Genomic DNA, 18,970 nt, shown 5'->3' on the forward strand with positions numbered 1-18,970 from the left:
AGATTATATGAAATTTCCTATACTGAATTTGTATGGCTCATTATAATATGTAAAGTAAAATTTAATTGTTCAAGATGGAATAAATAAATTGTGAAAAATAAGTGAATTTTTTCCTTTCAGTAATGTTCATTACAAATGTGACATTTCATGTTAAAAACGCTTAAAAAAATGTTTTGCTGGCTTCGTTTAAGAGTTAATTTTTTTTAATTGTATTTTTGTAAAAATTGTAATTACATTTTATTTTTATTTTACCAAGTATCGTATATAAAGAATCTGTTCTGAGAGCTGTTCGTGATTTAATTAAGAAATTTAAAATTATTTATATATCCGTTACTTAAAACGGATCATAAAGTATTGAACAAAAAATACGATTATTCAATAAATTCTAATGTCAAGTGTATTATCATTCTAATGTCAAATGTCAAGTGTCAAGGCATGTTGAATATGGAATTGGTGTGAATTAATGCAGTCTCTCATTGATGATATGAAACACAATAGGAAATAATTCAAATTTATTTTCTAAATATCATTTTAACGTTAATCTATGCTTATTTACTTTTCGCTATTTTCACATTTTGTTACATAAGGGCTTATGACTTCCGTAAAAGACTGTTCTGTAGAGGAACTTCCGTAACGCATAGAAAGTTTCTGACTTCTGTAACGCATAGAAAGTTTCGTACTGCTCTTTTCTGTAAAACATAACAAATTAATATTCTTATAAACTTGGTTTAGGATTATGCTAGAAGTGCAAAGGCATTCGATTATTGCATAAACAATAGTTCAAAGCTGTAATTTTAGTTCATAAGAATACATTTAGTCATTAAAGTATTATTCGTTAACCTATTAAATTATTTTACCTATATTTCAGACACCTTGATCTGCAAGAATCAACCAGGATCTCATGTATATGGTGTTTGGCCGCCTTGCCACTATCACAAACATATCCCCAACACTTTGCGTTCAACTACTGAAACTTACACTTTTAGGGCCAGACCTGTAAACAAAAGTTCACCATCACATCTAAAAGGCTTAAAGATGTCTGGTGCATATTCTGCACCAGAACCTCCAAAACGATGTTCATCTAAATTTCGGTCCACTCTTAAATTGCGTAAATCGTCTTCATGGGATAATAATATAAGCAAGGAATACAAAAGTCCAGTGAGCAGTGTAGACTGTATTTCGTTTACTAATCCTTCAAATGGATGTCTGTTGGGAAGAGATTTTGTGTCCAGTTTGCCTGCTGAGCATCGTAAAAATGCTACTGCTACTTTTCAGATCTCTTCTGAGCATCTTAAAGGCACTAACACAAATGATTACCATCATTATTCGACATACTTCACAAATTTTGATGCAACCCAAAATCTCAGTCAAGAACTATGTTGTCAACTGAATAATTTGAGGCATTATCATTCTCATATTCTTAACCATCACTGTAGTTTAAGTAGACATCAAATATTTAATGGGCAAAATGTAAATGAGTTCAATTTAGATTCAGAAATTCATCCTTTTTCATCCTCTTACAGCTCATCTGCCCAAAATATTCCAATAGAAGTGGAAAAAAATTATGTTGAGCGCTATCAAAGTATCTACCACTCTCCCAACTGTTCTAAGAGTGGTCAGCGTTCTCAAACTTCTAACAGTTCTCAATCTGAGAATACAATTTCTGTATTAGATAAAGAACGAGAAATGTCATCTCAGAAACTAATTTATGTGAAACAGCCTGCGTTAAATATTAGAAATATTAAAACAAAGCCTGTCAATGGAAATATTGCCAGTGGGAATTCCCTGGGAAAGGAAAACTTTTCTCATAGCGTTGAAATAAGCGAACACCCGAATTCTTTGAATTCATTCGCAGATCCGGATTATAAATTTATAAGAAATGCTCAATGCGGGATGAGATGCTGCAGAAGGCACCCAACTGCAACAGAATTTTGCAGTTATACGGATTTGGAACTAAATAGTTTAAAAGAATTAAATTATGCTAATTGTTTACCATCAGAACTAATTGCTCAGAATTCTTCTGTTGATACAGATATCAGTTTTCGTAAATCTTTGAATAACTGTGTACGAAAAGAAAAGAATATTTTATCTGAAATTTCTCCTTACGAAATTCAGGGTCAGCCTAAATCCATGACTGCCTCAAATTCTGATATCCAAACAGCAATTGCACAGGAAGAGCTTATGAAGGATGATTTAGCGATTTCTGATTCAAAATATGTGTCAACAAGTAAAACAAGTTCTTCTCTAGCTGAGAAGTCTCGAAACATCGCTTGTAGTAACATTTGTGTATCAAAACCGTCTGAATGTATTCCAAAAGAAGTTAGTTTGTGTCGTATGATAACAGTATTACCACCTGTAATTCATGTATCGAAAGATTTGTCTCCGAATCTTGAAATGCAGCTTGCTCATTCTGTCTCTCAGGGAGTTCAAAAACAATACTGTAAAATGGATTTAAATCCACTCAAAATTTACTTGAAAAAATATGGGAATTATGTTACTCAGACTAAAAATAACTGCGTTTCAAACCCCACTGGATTCTCAAAAATCGCCATTTGCGAAAACAAGAAGCATAAGTCAGCACTGATTGCTCAAAACCCCGATATTGAAGCATTTTTTGATGTGTTTAAGTCTTCTAAAGCTGGTGAAAATTTAAATGCTCTTGTCACTAGCATTCAGAAAAAAACAGGCACCAATGACATTAATCAAAACTTTTTTAATTCTAGCAGGATTATGAGAAATATTAGAAATGTTAAGTCAGATGGAATTTCACATTCTGTTGAGTTTTGTGGAGGCTTTAAAAATGGCGATGAAAGTAAGTGCAATTGTTCCGCTGTTTTGCCAAAACCTTATAAAAATCATCAAACTTTGAAACATTCTTTAAAAAATAGGCAAAATTTCTTTACGAATGGACTTAATGTTTCCTTATATCATCGTTACATCAGTTCCATGCTCCAATCTGCTACCAAATCTCCGAAATTTATCCGCTTAAAAAATTTTTATTCGAGCTTGCAAAGTACTTCAGATTCCAGTCAAAATAAATTACAGAAATTTGATATTAATAGCGTGAGTATTTCATGGAAAAGTAGTAGTGGCTGTTGGGAAAAAAATTGTGACAGAAGTTTGAGAATTCGGCATTCCTCTGTCGAAGATCTTAGACAAATATTTCAAAATTCTGACAGTAGAAAGGAACGCAGTGGTTGTATTAAAGCCTTCCATGCCTCTTTCCAATATCAAAAGCTTTGGTACAATGTTTCAGTTTCAAGTTTAGTTGAGAAATTCAATAAAATGGAATATTTTCGAGTTCAGCAGCATGTTGAAGTTCATTGGAAGCCTCGAAATGTAATAAATTATTCCAGAAATAACCAAAATCAGAAATTGAAACAATTATTTCAACAAGACCAGCAAAGAATTCTTGATGGACCATCAAATACATCGATACCGCCTTATTCTTTCTATCATTTAAATCTAATAACTAACACTAATGAATTAACAAGTAGCGATCAAATTTTCACCTCAAAATGCGAATATGATAACAGAACGAGTCTATCGAATTATTCTACATTGTCTAATTCCACCACAGACCTAAGACCAGTCCATGATGTTCGCAGGAAAGTTAAGTTTTTCGAGGATATTTGTAAACCTAGGAATTCTTTAGAAAGCAGTAAATCCTCGGCTGATGAGCAAATGATGCATACTAGAAAGACAAATCTTAACAGAAATTACTCATGGTGTGATTTAAGGACAGTAGATGATAACCTGCCATCTTCAGTATGTTCAAAACTCTTTTCTCCCCGTTACCTGCCAGAACGAGCAATGTCCTGTTTGGATTTGTCTTCTACATTAACTGATTCTCATTCTCTAGACGTACCCTCAGATTACTGCGATAGGGCATCATCATCTGTTTCATTTCAGTCAAATGAAGCTGCGTCAGTGACAAGTGAAATCGACTCCTCTCACCATATTCAAAATGGTTGCGTAATGCTCATAAAAAATAAATTAAAAGAATCTTTTAATCCATCTATCCGAAATTTTCATTTACAAAATGTAGTTCATCGTTCTAGCAGTGTTCCAAAAGATTTATCTCACATGGGAATGGCTAAAAGTTCCAGAAGAAGGGAATTTTCTATCTTCCCCAGCACTTTCTCTCCCGCTGCTTCAGGGATTATCTCAGGATCAGTTCAAAATCTGAAGCAAAAGTTTGAAACAGAACTCACTAAAAATTCGCTACCCAAATCTAACTTGAGGTTTATTAAATCGGATAGATCTAATTCAGAATTTGGTCCCAACTTCCATGGTTATTCCAGTAAGCCAGAGCATTACAGAAGTGATGCAGACCTGAGAATGACTCTAGATGCTTTTAAAACCAGCCAGCGATCTGAAAGCACGATAGGTATAAATATTTCCAATGATGAGTTGTGTGCTGAATCGAGAAACGTAGTTTCTAGCAAATTTTCGATGTATCCATCGGTGAAAAGACGGATACAAAGTTTAATTGCTAGATTTGAGAACAGGGAAGCAGTTAGAAAAGTAATTACAAAAACTGAACTACCATATGAGAATTGTCGAAATTCTTCAGTTAGTTACAAGAGTGAATGTCGTAGAACGAACTATTTCTTCAACACGAAAAGCACGAATAAATCTGCTTTAATGAGTGGGCCGAAGCATTCAGTCTGGAACAACATTGAAACTTACTTTCCCCAGAATATTTTCAAGTTCTTGGATGCCAGTAAATATTCTCGTCACACATATGCAGATATATCAGCAAATTCCAAATACAAGCAGGTAATTTCATATGGCTTACTTCCAACTGCCTCATCGCTGGAAACATCGCGATTGCCAAAGGTGCAGAATTGCAGCCCAAGACCTTTTGTTAGAAGCTACAACAGTAGCACAGACTTGGTGGAACGACACAGAAAAGGTTATAATTAATAAAACTTTCCCGCATACTAACTTGCACATGCACCATTAAAAATTTTGTATTGCACACTGGGCAAAATACTGCACAGCTGATGATGCAAAATTTGCACTTTTTGAGGCTGATTTACGCAATTTTGCACAAAGGCACTTGATACTCTAACCCATATATTTTTAAATGTCTTCTGCATGAAAAATTAAATTATCATTGTCAGCTATATCGACTGAAATTTATTTCTTTATTAATTTCATTCTAAATTTTAAATATAACGTGATCTTCTCTGCAATGTGTATTCATTGTTTTTAATTTAGATCATTTTCCATCATAAATATTTTTCTTTCGTTTACTTTTGATAATATGTTTTATTACAAATTTTTATGCATTACTGCCTTCTGATATATGATAACTTAAATTTTAAATCTGTATTTTTATGTAGAACTAAGCTATACTGTAATTAATGTAGATGTAAGAAACTTTAAAGCAATTTTAATTCTTATTCATGAAAGCTGGCTGTTTTCTTGGGTAGAATATAGTTTACATGTAATCTTCAAGCTTTATTCATATTTGAGAATAATAGTCCCGTAAATACAGGGCAAAATGCAGATTTCCTATTGCAGTCTTATGTTCGCCTTTCTGTTGAAATGTTATTTCGTCTGAGGATCTCATTGGAATAAATATTGATCTGAAGTTTGCACAGAAACATATATTGATATTTTGGACAGTGAGTGTAAGTCTACAAAAGTTTTTGAATTTTACAAAGTTGCTAAGTTACCAGAACTGAGTAAAATAATCAATTCAAATATGCATTTTAATACAAAAATCCTATTTTAATGCTTTTGAAATTCTCACACAGTTGTTCAATTACATACTGTTTCTATAAAAACTCTGAATTCATCAGATTATTGCAAGCACTGTAACTGTAATTCAAGTCACTCATTGGTACGATATAAGTTTTCAAAATTTTGCTTCAAAAATTCCTATAATCCGTTCTTTTATCGCGTTCTTTAAATTTTTAGTTTCATCCAAAATTTTGAACACAACGCTGAGCTAAAATTTCATTAGAGTTTTAAAAAACAGAAATTACATTTACTAAGTATAAATTTAAATTACGGAAATTACAATAATTAATTATTATAAAACAGACAAATCGACAACCTCGTATTCGGCGTAGATTTTGTAAAATCCCATTTATTGATGATGATTCCCCATTATTGCCCCCCCCATGATTTTGCATTTGGGGATTTTATTTTCCACGTCGTCGTGTTTCCCTTGCGTCTTAATATAGTATCAATTTAATGCGGAAGATAATTTTCTGCTTAGTCAAAAACGTAATGGTTGATTGAGGAACATAACATCTTGTAAGCCAGCTGTTTGTTGATCAACTCTAACTTGAATGCTGTTGATTGCATCTTTAACAGTCAATTTCATTTGTATTGTTCGCTGTTGGGAAGACAGTCGTTATGTGTTCTATATTGAGTTAGATGGCTCTGTTCCGGAACCCTTTCTTTGGATGCCATCCAAAACTGTGCATCCATGAATATATGTGGCGACGTAAAACACACGCGATGTCGTCTGCTTCCCAATTGGAAGATATTATCAAACCAGACGCCTAGCTCTTCAAAACTGACTGCCACTCAATGTGTATGTCTTCGAAAGCAAATGTTTTGATTGGCCATTTTTATGCGTCATTCGTTTTAGAATGTAAATTTTAAGATAGTAGACTTCTGTGTATTTTGGTTCATAAATTTTGTTTTGTTATTTGCAGCGTCTCCGCACCAGTATCAGGAAACGGAAGTAAATATTCATTACCGAAGTCCAATTCGTCATCTAGAAAAAGAATACATCGAAGAAGAAGAACTGAGAAAGCGTCAAGAAGATGCAGTAAGTGAAATATTTTTTTAAGTGACAGTAAAATAATAAAAGCTGAAGATATAAGAAAACAGGCCTTTTTTATTATATCAGTAGTTTATATACACCTAGTACTCTGTAAAATTATTTTAAGTGATGTAAATTAAGAATATAGTGGTCGATTTATAGCCAGAAAACTTCTAATATATTTTAAATGCATAAATTATGATATTTCAGAAGTTAAAAAATAATGCGTAAAAACTTTTCATGAAGGCTTAAACGTGTTAGTATAATTCGATTTGCTGAACATTTACCTTTTCATATATCATTTTGAACGAAAACTTTGAGGGCCCGCTTACGGATCAAGTATGAAAGAAATACTGCTGTATTTTTACTAGAACCAAACAAGTATAATTTTTGAATTGGCATAAACAATTTGAAATTGTTTAGTAGTAAAAACACAAAGTAAATTAACTTTAAAAAAATATATTCAGAGATGTAAAAATGACGCTTCATTTAATAGAAATTTTATTGTTCACTCAAAATTAAATGTTTGCTAATGTGATAGGATATTTCAAATAACTAAAATTTTTTTTTATGTTTATGTGCCTTCGGAGAAGAGGTTTTGTGCATTTCAAAATAGTGAAATATCTCTATTTTATTATAAGGTTATCTTACGCTTTTTATGATCTACACGTCAATTAAAAAGCGATTGTTATCCTGAATAACTGGATTTTGCATAAATTAGACTTTCAACTACAGAGGTGTATGCAGAAATGGCTTGAGTTTGTCTCTCAGGACTGCACGAAAAATGCTGTATAGTGTGATGAGAGTAGAAAGTGATTGTATCAGTGGAAAGCGTTCTACTTTCTTGTGTAAAATCAGAAAACAGTGATTCACTCCCTTTCTGATCTTAGGGATTCACTTATTGTATTTTTATGTATCGTGCGTTATTTTATTTAAAAACGCATCTGACGCGCATTTTTTTAAGGAAATTAACAGATTTTTGTAACGTGTTTCAGCTTCAACGGTCTAAAGTATCACCGCGTTTTGTCATTCTTTGCCTTAAGTAATATCCTTATCTGCAGTAAATAGGAATGTACTTCTAATTTGATTAATTGGCTTTACTGGCACATAACAAAGCGTTGTTTTCTATGAAATCATTTAAAAACAAATTTATTATAAATAGATAAGAAAAATTTAAATAAAGCCACATAACTCCAATGCATAATTTTCCTAATGCTTTCTTCTAAAATGCTAAATGTTTCTTCTCTTTTCGATTCTGATATTCTAGTTGTTGTGAATGATTTGCAGTAAGTAACTTTAAGCGGATTTTCTTAAACGATATTTTGAGGAACCGTATTATTCCACGATAGTATTTATGTAGCTGAGGGAAAAAATAGAAAAAATTCTCAAAATATTAATTTTTTAAAATTTATACTTAGTTCATTGGTTATTTAATTTTTGTGCATATTTTTATCACAATAAAGACATCCCTTGCAGTCCAAATCTATTGCGACGAATTTTCTATACAGGTAAATGATTTTAGTCAAATTATATATAATTGAAGTATAGCTTACATAATATAACAAGAAACGAGCAGAATACGAAGCATCACCGCAAAAATAGGTTTACAGGGGTAAGTCCACTTAACATTGAGGTAAAATTTGTCCTTTAAGTGCACTCTGAATAGTGTTCTCAGTCATAAAATGATGAAATGAATAATGGAATGTTTGGAAGTGCACTACATACCTGGGCATTTAAAGGTAATTTAAAGCGTTAGAAAACTAAGCCTGTCGATGAGGGCTTTAATAACTTTTCTGCATTACAATTATTTTCCCGCCTTTTGTGTAATTATAAAAAATATTTTATCCAAAGTTAACATATTTAAAAACTATTTACAACTGCAAGGTAAAGCTATCTTTAGAATATTGGGAATATGTAAATATAAAAACACAAACTTATAAAAAAAATTAGCAGAATTTTTTAAATAATGCATTTTTGTGAAATTTTTTATGTTGCATTAAATTATATATACAGATGTATATGAAGGAAAACTTCTTTGCATTTCTAGTACTTATATATATATATATATAATAAATACAAAATCATTATCTCATATCGCCAAAAGTCACCATGTTTGGCGACCATTTGGCCACATTTTGGTTCGAACCCTGTGTAACTGTAACTATGTCCGACCCATGTAACTGTAGCTACGTATGCCTTGAAGCAATTTCGAGAAATCGAAAGTAATGGAAAATTGCCGGCGAACGGGGAAAATCTGTTTAAGACCGGATAAAGCATCACTTTTCAGTTCAGTTTAAAGTACTGAGAGATCACCGTGCGAGCTTTCGCTTCTTGATGCGCTTTGCACTGCCTTGTGTTCAACGTTCTTAGTAATATGAAGTGGTAAATACTGATTGTGCTCTGTCATACTGAGAAGAGCTGTACGAGTACAGTACAACTGCAGTTATCCGAACTCCGACTATCCGAATCGCTGATTATCTGAATCGCTTTCAGAGTTTAAGAAAAAAAATTAAGACGGAAACGTAGTTTTAGGCAATCAACGATTTCGGACATTAAAAGGAGCAAACCTACACTTTTAAACTTCGTGACACTGCTTGGAAACGAAGATGGAAGTTCAAGAAAATCAATGCAGGGAAAAAAAAAATTAGAAGATGTTGTTTACAAGTAGTTTTGCAGCAACATTCTCTGGGAAACCCAGTTTTGGGTCCGATTCTTTGTGAAAAGGCTAAGATCTTAGCTCAGAAGCTTGGTTAATCATTCGTTAAAGCAAGTAACGGCTGGCTAAGAAATTTTAAGTGCAGGCGGATTTTAAGTGTCCGTCAGACAGCTTACTTTGACCTAGATGTTCAACAACAATGACTTTCAGCACTTATAAGTGCCTTAATAACATGTACTCAAAAGTGTTACCTTTACATTTTAATTAATTAAAACCTCTTTTTCTTTAAAAATAGTTTTTTCTCTCCTTTTGAGCATACAGTACATACAGTAATTGAAGTTTACGTAGACTCTTTCTTCGGAAAAAATCCAATTATCTGAATTATTGATTATCCGAGTAGGATCCGGTCCGAATTGATTTGGATAGTTGGAGTTCTACTGTACTTTTTTGTGAAAAGTTCCAGTACTGTAAAGTGTTATTTTGGGGAAAAACAAATTTCATCAATTTGTCATCGGTTCTGTGCGCATTCAATCCATTACGAACCCGTGCGCACGTAACACTATTAACTGCGTAGGTGTCTTATCCTCAATCCGCATTTCATCTGAAACAAAACATAGTTTCAAATATAATACAGTATAATAAGTGGGTATTTTCGGGATGAACATCAAGAGTTTCTTAACATTTTATTTGGTCTAACTTATGAGTCTGTGTATTAAGACACTGGTAACTTGCAGAAAGAATACCGTCCTATGTCAACAAAATCCGTCTTACTTCGAAATAATTTTTTTTCTCAACATTTTTCAAAATAAGACAGTAGCTTATATTGATTTTAAAATGTGAAAATTCAGAATGTGAACAATATTTGAAAGTTTATAATGATTTTGATAATGCATAAAAATAAGAATTGTAAAAGGAATTTTAAGCATAGTATCGCTTTCTGGACATGTAGACAATCTTAATGAAAAGAAAGTTTAGAAGGTGAACTTAACGTCGTAACTTTCAAAATAGTTCACAAGCTCTAGATTTCCGTCGACTTTTCCGACTAGAAAAAGCTGCTTTAGAACACTAACGCAGCATTGAAGGTAATTTGTATGCAATGAAAAGTATAAAAATCTGCTGCTAAATATTTCTTCAAAAGCATTTGAAAACAATTTTTGTTGGAAACAAATTTCATCGCAGTAAGTGCTGGTTCAAATAATTAATTCAAATAATACAAAGAAAATTAATTTACATTAAATAAAAATAAATACAAATTAACGCAATTAATAATTAAATAATTAATACAAAGAAAAATTCTAAAATTACTTGACAAGCCCACCACGGGATAATGGGGAAATCGCTGAACACTGGTAGTTCGACCGTGTTCAGATCCTGCGAATAAGCTTGCTGCACATGAAGTTTCATATTTTTTTCCATGTATATCATGAATATGGTCAAATTTTCATTAGAAAATCCTCAACGAAGACATCCTTCTGGCAAATACCTTTTGTGATTTTTCCGGAATCGAAGATGTTTTGGTATTTGCATTGTTATATCAGTGGCAATAATTCCCTTCCTGTTTAGAAGCAAGAAATCCTTTCTCCTGCTACTTGTTCAGATCTGAATGAATAGTTCACGAGGTTTTAGACTGCTTATTTCATATTTAAATGATAGCATTTAGATCTTAAAAATAATCAGACCTCAATTCAATATTTGTAAACATCCTGAGCTGTTAGAGATAATACAAGCTCTGAAATCCTTAAAAACTTGAAAATTATGCAAACAAAAGCTGATATCTATTTTTAATGAATATCCTTCCAAACTAATTAAATAGTATTGCAGACAGGTAATGGTAACTTTTTATGCTTGCTTACACTGCTAGAATCCCTGGAAGATTCAGCTAGAAATTAAAAATGTGTCATGCAGCAGCAAAAATAATAATAATAATAATAATAATAATAATAATAATAATAATAATAATAATAATAATAATAATAATTCCTGTCCATAATTGTTCCTGAGGGCAGAAATATAGGACTTAACATAGGACTTAACAGATTTCAGGTTAAACAGAAAACTGTAAATTGCCTTCTCAGAATTACTCAGTGGTTATGTTAAAATTCAATTCATTAATACAGAGAATGGTTTCGGCTTCTAGTGGGCACATGAAACTATAAACCTCTCCCGATTACATATTTTCTTGCTTTACTTTAGATCATTATAATCTAAATGTTAATCTCTACGGAGTTTTGGAATTGTTATAGATGAGTGAGTTGTTAAACTTGCTATGATAACATTAACTAAACCAAGAGGAATTCGTAGCAATAATATACTGAGATGTGTATTGTATAATAGATATATTTGCATCGGAAAAACACCAAATTGCGTAAAAATGTCCATTATAATATGTCTTACTTGTTATATGCATAAATCCAAAACAAATGTGTACAAAAAAATTATAATAGCCGGTTTTTGGTGGTCATACTGTTGCATCAGTGATATCGCTGGTTTAGTACATATTGCATTAGGTCCCCCCGCCCCGTATTTTCCGAAAGATACAGTTGAACCCGTATATCCTTAATTTAAAGCTCTCCAAAATGTCATCATCTACTAATTTTTTAAATACTTAAACGAGTAAGAATGAGCTTTAACGTTATAAAACGTAGCAGTTCAAAAATCACTTAATATTATCTTCTCACAATAATAGCAACCACTGTTACTTACATGCGCATTTTGGAACAAAATAAGTTAATGTGGAAATTGAAAACAAGATCCTATAATGTATTCTCAGATTACTCGCCATTCCTCGCTTTTAATGTATAACACCTGCAGTAGATAGTTATAAATATGATAACTGAGGGTTTCGATTATCAGTGCTGAGACGGTATTTTACTCAACTTTTTTTTCACTGCCAAAGTTGGAAAAAAAGTAATTATTGTTTCTTCAGTCCTTTAAAACAGTGCATTATACTGTACAAGAACAGCGTTTCTTCGTCAACTTCCTGCTCTTTAAAGATTAGGCTTGAATGTCAGAAACCTATACTTTTATACCTTCCGTTATTCGTTGCACTTCTACGTATCCATTTGAAGTCTTGGCATGCATTACCTGTAGATGTGAGGGCATTACTGTACCTAGTTTTAAAATTAATGCACTTGTATCAATGCATGCACTTAGAGAAGGCATGTAAGCATGCACTTAGAGCTGTTGATTTTAGAATTTAATCGAAAATCTATCTTTCGAACGAATCTCTGTTGAAGATTTATTTCCTTATTGCGAACCTTTACATTTCTTTTTTCATTTCTTAAATAATAAATGTCTTATTAATTCATATTTCTGCGACATGATGTTTTACTCTCTGCGTCTGCTGCCATTGATTGATTCTTATTACTGATTTTTATTTTCTGTTTGTTAATAAAACTGCTCTCATATTTTCTTTGTGACTTGCAATCACAATTACTGTCTTAGATTTGATAACCTTTAAATGGATAATTTATTGAAGCAACTTGATATCTTTCAGGGTATAAAAAGAGTGCTCTGATGTGTACGAATAATAAGTGTGCAATTAAATAGATATTATTAGAATGTTTGATTGAATTAATTTTGAAATTATGCTTAAGTGGTTAACATTTTAAGATAATTCACGCTCTTGTCATTAAAATTATTTACATTAAAATACTTTAATATGGATTAATTAATGAATAAGTTATGCTGAATTGTAATTAAGTAATGAAAATGTATTTACTTGTGTGTATAGGATTTGTAATTATGAATGATTTTTCTGTGCCCTCAGGCAGGTTTCTTAAATGTAACAATCCTTTTGTAGCTGAAATTTTAATGTACTTTTATCGAAATAAAATGTTTTAAATTTTAATAAGGTTTTCCTAGATTCAGTATTTTTCCTGTTTTTTAATTTTTTTATTTATTGCTTTTTCTGTTATTATGTAACTATTTCATTTTGAAATATGTTACAGAAGCATCACTGCAGTTTCATTATCAGAATATAAAATAAATTTTCGCTGTATATTTTTCTTTTTAGATGCGAAAACTTTATGAGGAAGAAAGACGGAAAAAGCAACAACAAGAATTGGCAGAAATCGAAATGAGAAGGCACAGTGACTTTTTTACGTAAGTAATACAGCAATGCAGATTCATTATGGAATTTAATTGAATGTACACTAAAAATAGTGCATGTACCACGTTTCAGTAAAAAATATGAGAATTTTTCATGAGTTGTATTATTTTCCTGCAATTAATAACGTATGCAATTCACTATTTTGATGTGACTGCATCTCAAAATCGGTACTATATAACTGACATATTCGAAAACTCGGAGTGCCTCGAAATAATTTCCAGTTTGTTATGAAACGTTTCCATGGTATTTTCGGTTGCCTCCATTCTGTTTGATATCATTGGCTAGAACACAGGGACGAAAATTTCTTGTGGACAGTCTCAGTGTCCAAAGGCTACACATAATGAATGACGCGCAAGTTGGCTCAAACCTATGCCAGCGTAACAAGCACTAATGGCAAGAATAACGCAATGCAGTAGCCAGGCTGCTGTCGAAGAGTTTCAACTAGTAATATGGCCTGCAGCAGGCAGAACACGCTCTCATTAAACAAACTAAAAACCCTTCCTTTAAAATACTTTCTCTTTATGCCTCATTTAAATACGCGAGAACTAAAATTAGCATTATGGAAAGAAAACGTAAAAGGAGAATGAAAGCAAAGCTACTGAACATAAAATAACTGATTAGATAAAAATAAATAAATCCTTACAAAGTATGAAATATAGTTTTTATAAAAGACTTATACTCAGCATCATGCATACTTTTCTATCCTGTTTTAATGTCCATGGATTGAAGAGACTCTCTTTTCTAAGAAATATCACATAACGTATAAAATAGTTTTGGAACGAATATCTGAGCTGTATAAGTATAAATGCCACTTTTCTATATGGGAGTTATTTGATACAACGTTTATGCCGATTGGCCTAGATTTTAGTTAGTTTAATCCTGGATAACGCACACATATTTACAACCACTGTGGCTGTGCAGAGTACGTTAAAAATCTGTCATTCTGTAAGTCTTTTAAAAAAAAGCAACAACAAGAATGCCGATTCGACAAGAACGTTCATGCCGATTGGCCTAGATTTTAGTTAGTTTAATCCTGGATAACGCACACATATTTACAACCACTGTGGCTGTGCAGAGTACGTTAAAAATCTGTCATTCTGTAAGTCTTTTCGAGAAGTCGATGGTAAAGAAGAAATGATAGCATATGAGGGGAAAATAAACAAATGCTCCCACCGATGATTGTTAATAAGTTTTGTTCATGTGGCTTAAGGCTGCGATGCAAGATATGTTGCAACTATAACAAGTACATGTATAGCTTCAACATTTTTTTTTTCAAATAATAAAAATTCATGTTTTTGAATTTATTAATATATTTTTTACTTTGATTTTTATGAATTCATTGCATATTTTACATAGACCGTCTCAGAAATCACCTATACCTCTGAACCGTTATGACAATCCTTTTGAGCTCGATAACCGGCTGACAATCACAAGGTCGTCCAGAGGTCCTCCCCCCAAAACAATGGCAAGGGCTTTGTATCCATTTGTGGCACAAACGCCTAGGTGAGTAGCGCAGAATTATGATTTTTTAATGCTATTCTTACATTTTTAAGAGTCCTTATAAGCATTTTCTTTTGGTTTGCGTTTCAGGTTTCCAAATGGAATTTAACTTTTATCAAATATTATTAAACACCTAAAATGATATGAATTTTATAAGAAATTTCATAGTCTTTTAATAACAGAAACTTCTAAAGGATTTTCAGTTTTGTCCGGTAACAGATCATTTCTTTAAAAATCCCCATCACACATCATCGACTCACAAGATTGTCTTTGTTAAGCGAAATTTTCAAAAAAACTGGCTTGTTTAAATTCTGCTTGGAATCTAAAAATTGTTTTGGGTTTTTCTCTTCTTCCTGAGTTTTGACATACTGAAAAACTTTCGTGTAAATTGTTATGTAATACTTCTTAAAATTATTTCAATGAACAGTGATACCTAAAATTCTTGTTGACATTTAACTTTCCAAAAGTTTCTTTGTATTGCAGTATCAAAATTCGTAATCTGCCTTTAACCTAGTGGGTAAGCAAATGTAATTCTGATGTATAAATCGACCATTAAGTGCTTTTAAGCCCCATTTGCTTTTGTCTCTTAATATCAGTTTTTAATACCATTTTGGAAAAGATATTCTGTCTTGAAATCTGAATTGAAACAAAACTATAGAAACATAATGCACCTGTTCTTGAAGTTGAAGAGGACTACAACAGTAATCAAACGCCGTAACGATATACTTGTGTCTTTACAAAGAACAAAAACTTTACAATTGATAAAATTTATTTCCGTTGATATCATTGTTTCATAGCATTAAATTTAATGTGATATAATGACATTAAAATTAGAATTTTTTAGTTTAAAATAAAAATTTTAATCTGGCAAACTATTCTTAAGCATACGCGAGTATAATCGGAGAACTTGCTGTCACCCATTTCAGTGATATTTGACAGACACACTGTCGTCTGATTCAGCAACGGACTGACATGCAACGGATGACATTAGGTCTGATAAAACAATACTCGGAGATGAATGTAGTACCTCCGTAGTCAGCGGCAGCTGACTCACTTGTTGACCAACTATCACCTGAAGCAACTTGTGGCTGATAAACAAGTGATCAGTAAGTCGTTTGGGTTTCCTGCGTAATAGCCGTATCCCTCAGATCTGATGAAGCAGTACTTGGAAAAGAACTTACTTCCACCCCGAATCAGCGACGACTGTCTGATACAGCTTTTTCAATTATGAATTATGATACAATAAGGATTAGTTAATCGTTTTTGTTTAATGTGATACCTTAAAACTATAAAGGCGGAGAACTTCGTGAGAGAATGATTAAGCTTTGAAGCTTAAGCATAGCGTCAAATTCTTTTAAAGGAATTTCACTGGATTTAAATTCGTTCAGTTATCAACAAACTTGCTTAAGAATATTTTCCAAAATTATCTTTAAATATGCATAATGCGATAATTTGATTTCCAGAATGGCTGCGTAGTGTCGCCTTTGCATAACAGTATCAAATATACGTGAATATTCATGTTTGAGCAGTTAACTAATATGTGCGTAAACTTCAAAGTAAAAGAGGCATATTTTAGTAGTTAAAGAGAAAATAAATATCTGTATGGCGTTCACTTTGGCGTGAAAAAGGCCAACAAAATTTAGCACAGCATATTAACGCTCAGTTTTATGTGAAAAATGGACACATCGATACGAAATATCAAAGATGTTGAACCAACATGTTAAAGAGCATATAAATGGAAGATGCCATTGCTGACCCTATAAATACACGTCTGGCTATTGCTACATCATGAAAGAATGCTGTTATCATAATAATATTTATTTTATTTATATATTAAAAGGGAATGTGAGATCGTTACAATCTCAAATAGTTTGAATACGCAGAAACCGAAACTCCAACTTCGCTTCTGGGAATAATAGCAGCTGTTATATGGTTGGATATGGAGTCGAACTTGAATAGTAGTATGTCGGCTTCAATTATATTCCAAATTTTATCTGTCGTACTAATTGTCGAAAACTGTCATGCCAAACTCTCTTCAACCTTTGATCAGACGTTTTCAGTTGGGAAGAGATCTGGAGAACGCATCGATTAAGGTGCGAGTCAAATATTCTGTATATTGGGAAAACCTAGAACAACATGGACAATATGTGATCTGGTATTGTTCTGCTGAAATATGGGCTCGAAAATGTGGCACAGCTTTAGGCATTAAAATGCGGAAGGCCCATCATTTGCTTCCTTTCTGCCTCTGACGTTGTCTCATGGTGCCATCTGTTATCAAAGATGGGAAATGTGCCGCTGTAAACTTTCCAGTTTCCCTGAAGTTGAGAAATGACCCTGGGAAAGAGCCTGAATTAATTTATCGCAAAGAAACCGAATATCGTACCGCCAGGCCAAAAACACGCTTTCACTTGTCTTCCGAAATTTGGAGCTCTAGCTTGGTGGGAGCACTGACTGGTGATCGGGACAAGAGCAAAAACATAATTAGCATAGCGGTAGCTAGTCTTAAGTACCGGATATGCAAAACGAATGGAACGTCCTGTCAGCCTTACCCCGTGCTATCAAGCAAAGTGTTGGGCCGGATGTGTGACGATGCAGAATGCGAACTTCCACCATTCTTTCTCCTTTGTGTTTCTCCACATGGATACTACTGTCATGATATTGTAATCAAAGTAAGAGTTCTTCTGAAAAGACTACGGCTCGCGATTGATGCTCCCACATGGGTCATTATACACCACGAAGATGACATTCGTCCTAGTTCGTGCCGTACGGAATTGAACGTCATTTCTGCGGAAATCAGTTACATTGGCATACAAGGCCTGTTGTTCAGTACATATTTTTTTTCTTTTGTTACAAGATATTTTGCATAGCACAGTATTACATATGAACATTCATATTACACTGAAAGCACCAGTGTAGGCGCTGATTTCCGTGCTCTAGCGTCAAGGGAAACTTAAATAACGGTCACCTTGCTGACGAATATGCGTGCGGATACTTATGCTTTGCAACATACCCATTCGAGATACACTGCGAAAAAAAAAATGGGACAGTTCTGTATTTCCCGTTCTATTGGGCCGGTTGACGAAATTCAACTTCCGTTTTTCATGTCTGGAAAGCACTACTTAGGATATGTATTAGGTTTATATATAGCATTGTTCTAATATAGGTATTTTGACACAAAATCGGACTTTTTCTGAAATAACATACCAATGTTTTTCCATATTTCAATTCTACGGCTCAAATTACGCGGACGTACCAAGTTTTGTAAAAATCGCAAGAGTAGTTTTTAAAAAATTAATGCTCAAAATTTTAGCTCCTCAGTGTTAATTGAGTTTGGTATCTATATTTATTAATCTCTTTCTTATTAAACTTATTCGATTCTTCCTTTCAAATTTCGAAATTGAGGGTCATTCCAAATTAAATTCACCCAATTTTTTATGAAATTATTTTTAAAATTTGTATTTTTAAATAATTTTATAAATTTTTCAAAAAAACATTTTGAATTATAATCTATAAAATTTTTACCGTTATCTTAAATTAGACGTATTTCTAAGTTTTTTATTCAGTGAATTTATATAGTGGTGCATTTTGAAATTTGGCATATTTGTTGAAAGGGATAAAACATCAAATGTGGTTTAGACACTTTGCTAAAATTATTTGAAAGTAGGAATGAAGTGACTTTTTTCCCGGTCATGCACAATGTGAAAAGGTAGGTACGAGATGTCTTTTTCTCCGCTCTGGCATAATGGAAGGGAAAGGAAAATTGGTTTCTATATATTAAGAAGTTCGCCAAGTGAATTATTCTTGGCGCAAACTAAAAAAATTGCGTCAGGATAAATTTTTTAATTTCTCTGTAAATTTCTCACCAAATTTTACAAAATTTAATATTTAGGCATAATTTGGGTCGTAGAATCGA

At 32.7% G+C, this 18,970-nt stretch overlaps 1 protein-coding gene across 1 annotated transcript in view; it reads left to right on the forward strand.

Annotated features, from left to right (window-relative positions):
- Positions 1-18,970, forward strand: part of LOC118200102 (uncharacterized) — a 140,949-nt gene that overhangs the window by 78,018 nt on the left and 43,961 nt on the right. The window contains exons 13-15 of the mRNA XM_035372026.2: positions 6,681-6,796; positions 13,462-13,550; positions 14,914-15,060. Of these exons, the coding sequence (XP_035227917.1) occupies positions 6,681-6,796; positions 13,462-13,550; positions 14,914-15,060 (352 nt within the window). The remainder of the gene's footprint in view (positions 1-6,680; positions 6,797-13,461; positions 13,551-14,913; positions 15,061-18,970) is intronic.

The sequence above is a fragment of the Stegodyphus dumicola genome, chromosome 8, assembly GCF_044657685.1.
Source record: "Stegodyphus dumicola isolate Sdum_Otavi_A_Nest chromosome 8, ASM4465768v1".
NCBI lineage: Eukaryota > Metazoa > Arthropoda > Arachnida > Araneae > Eresidae > Stegodyphus > Stegodyphus dumicola.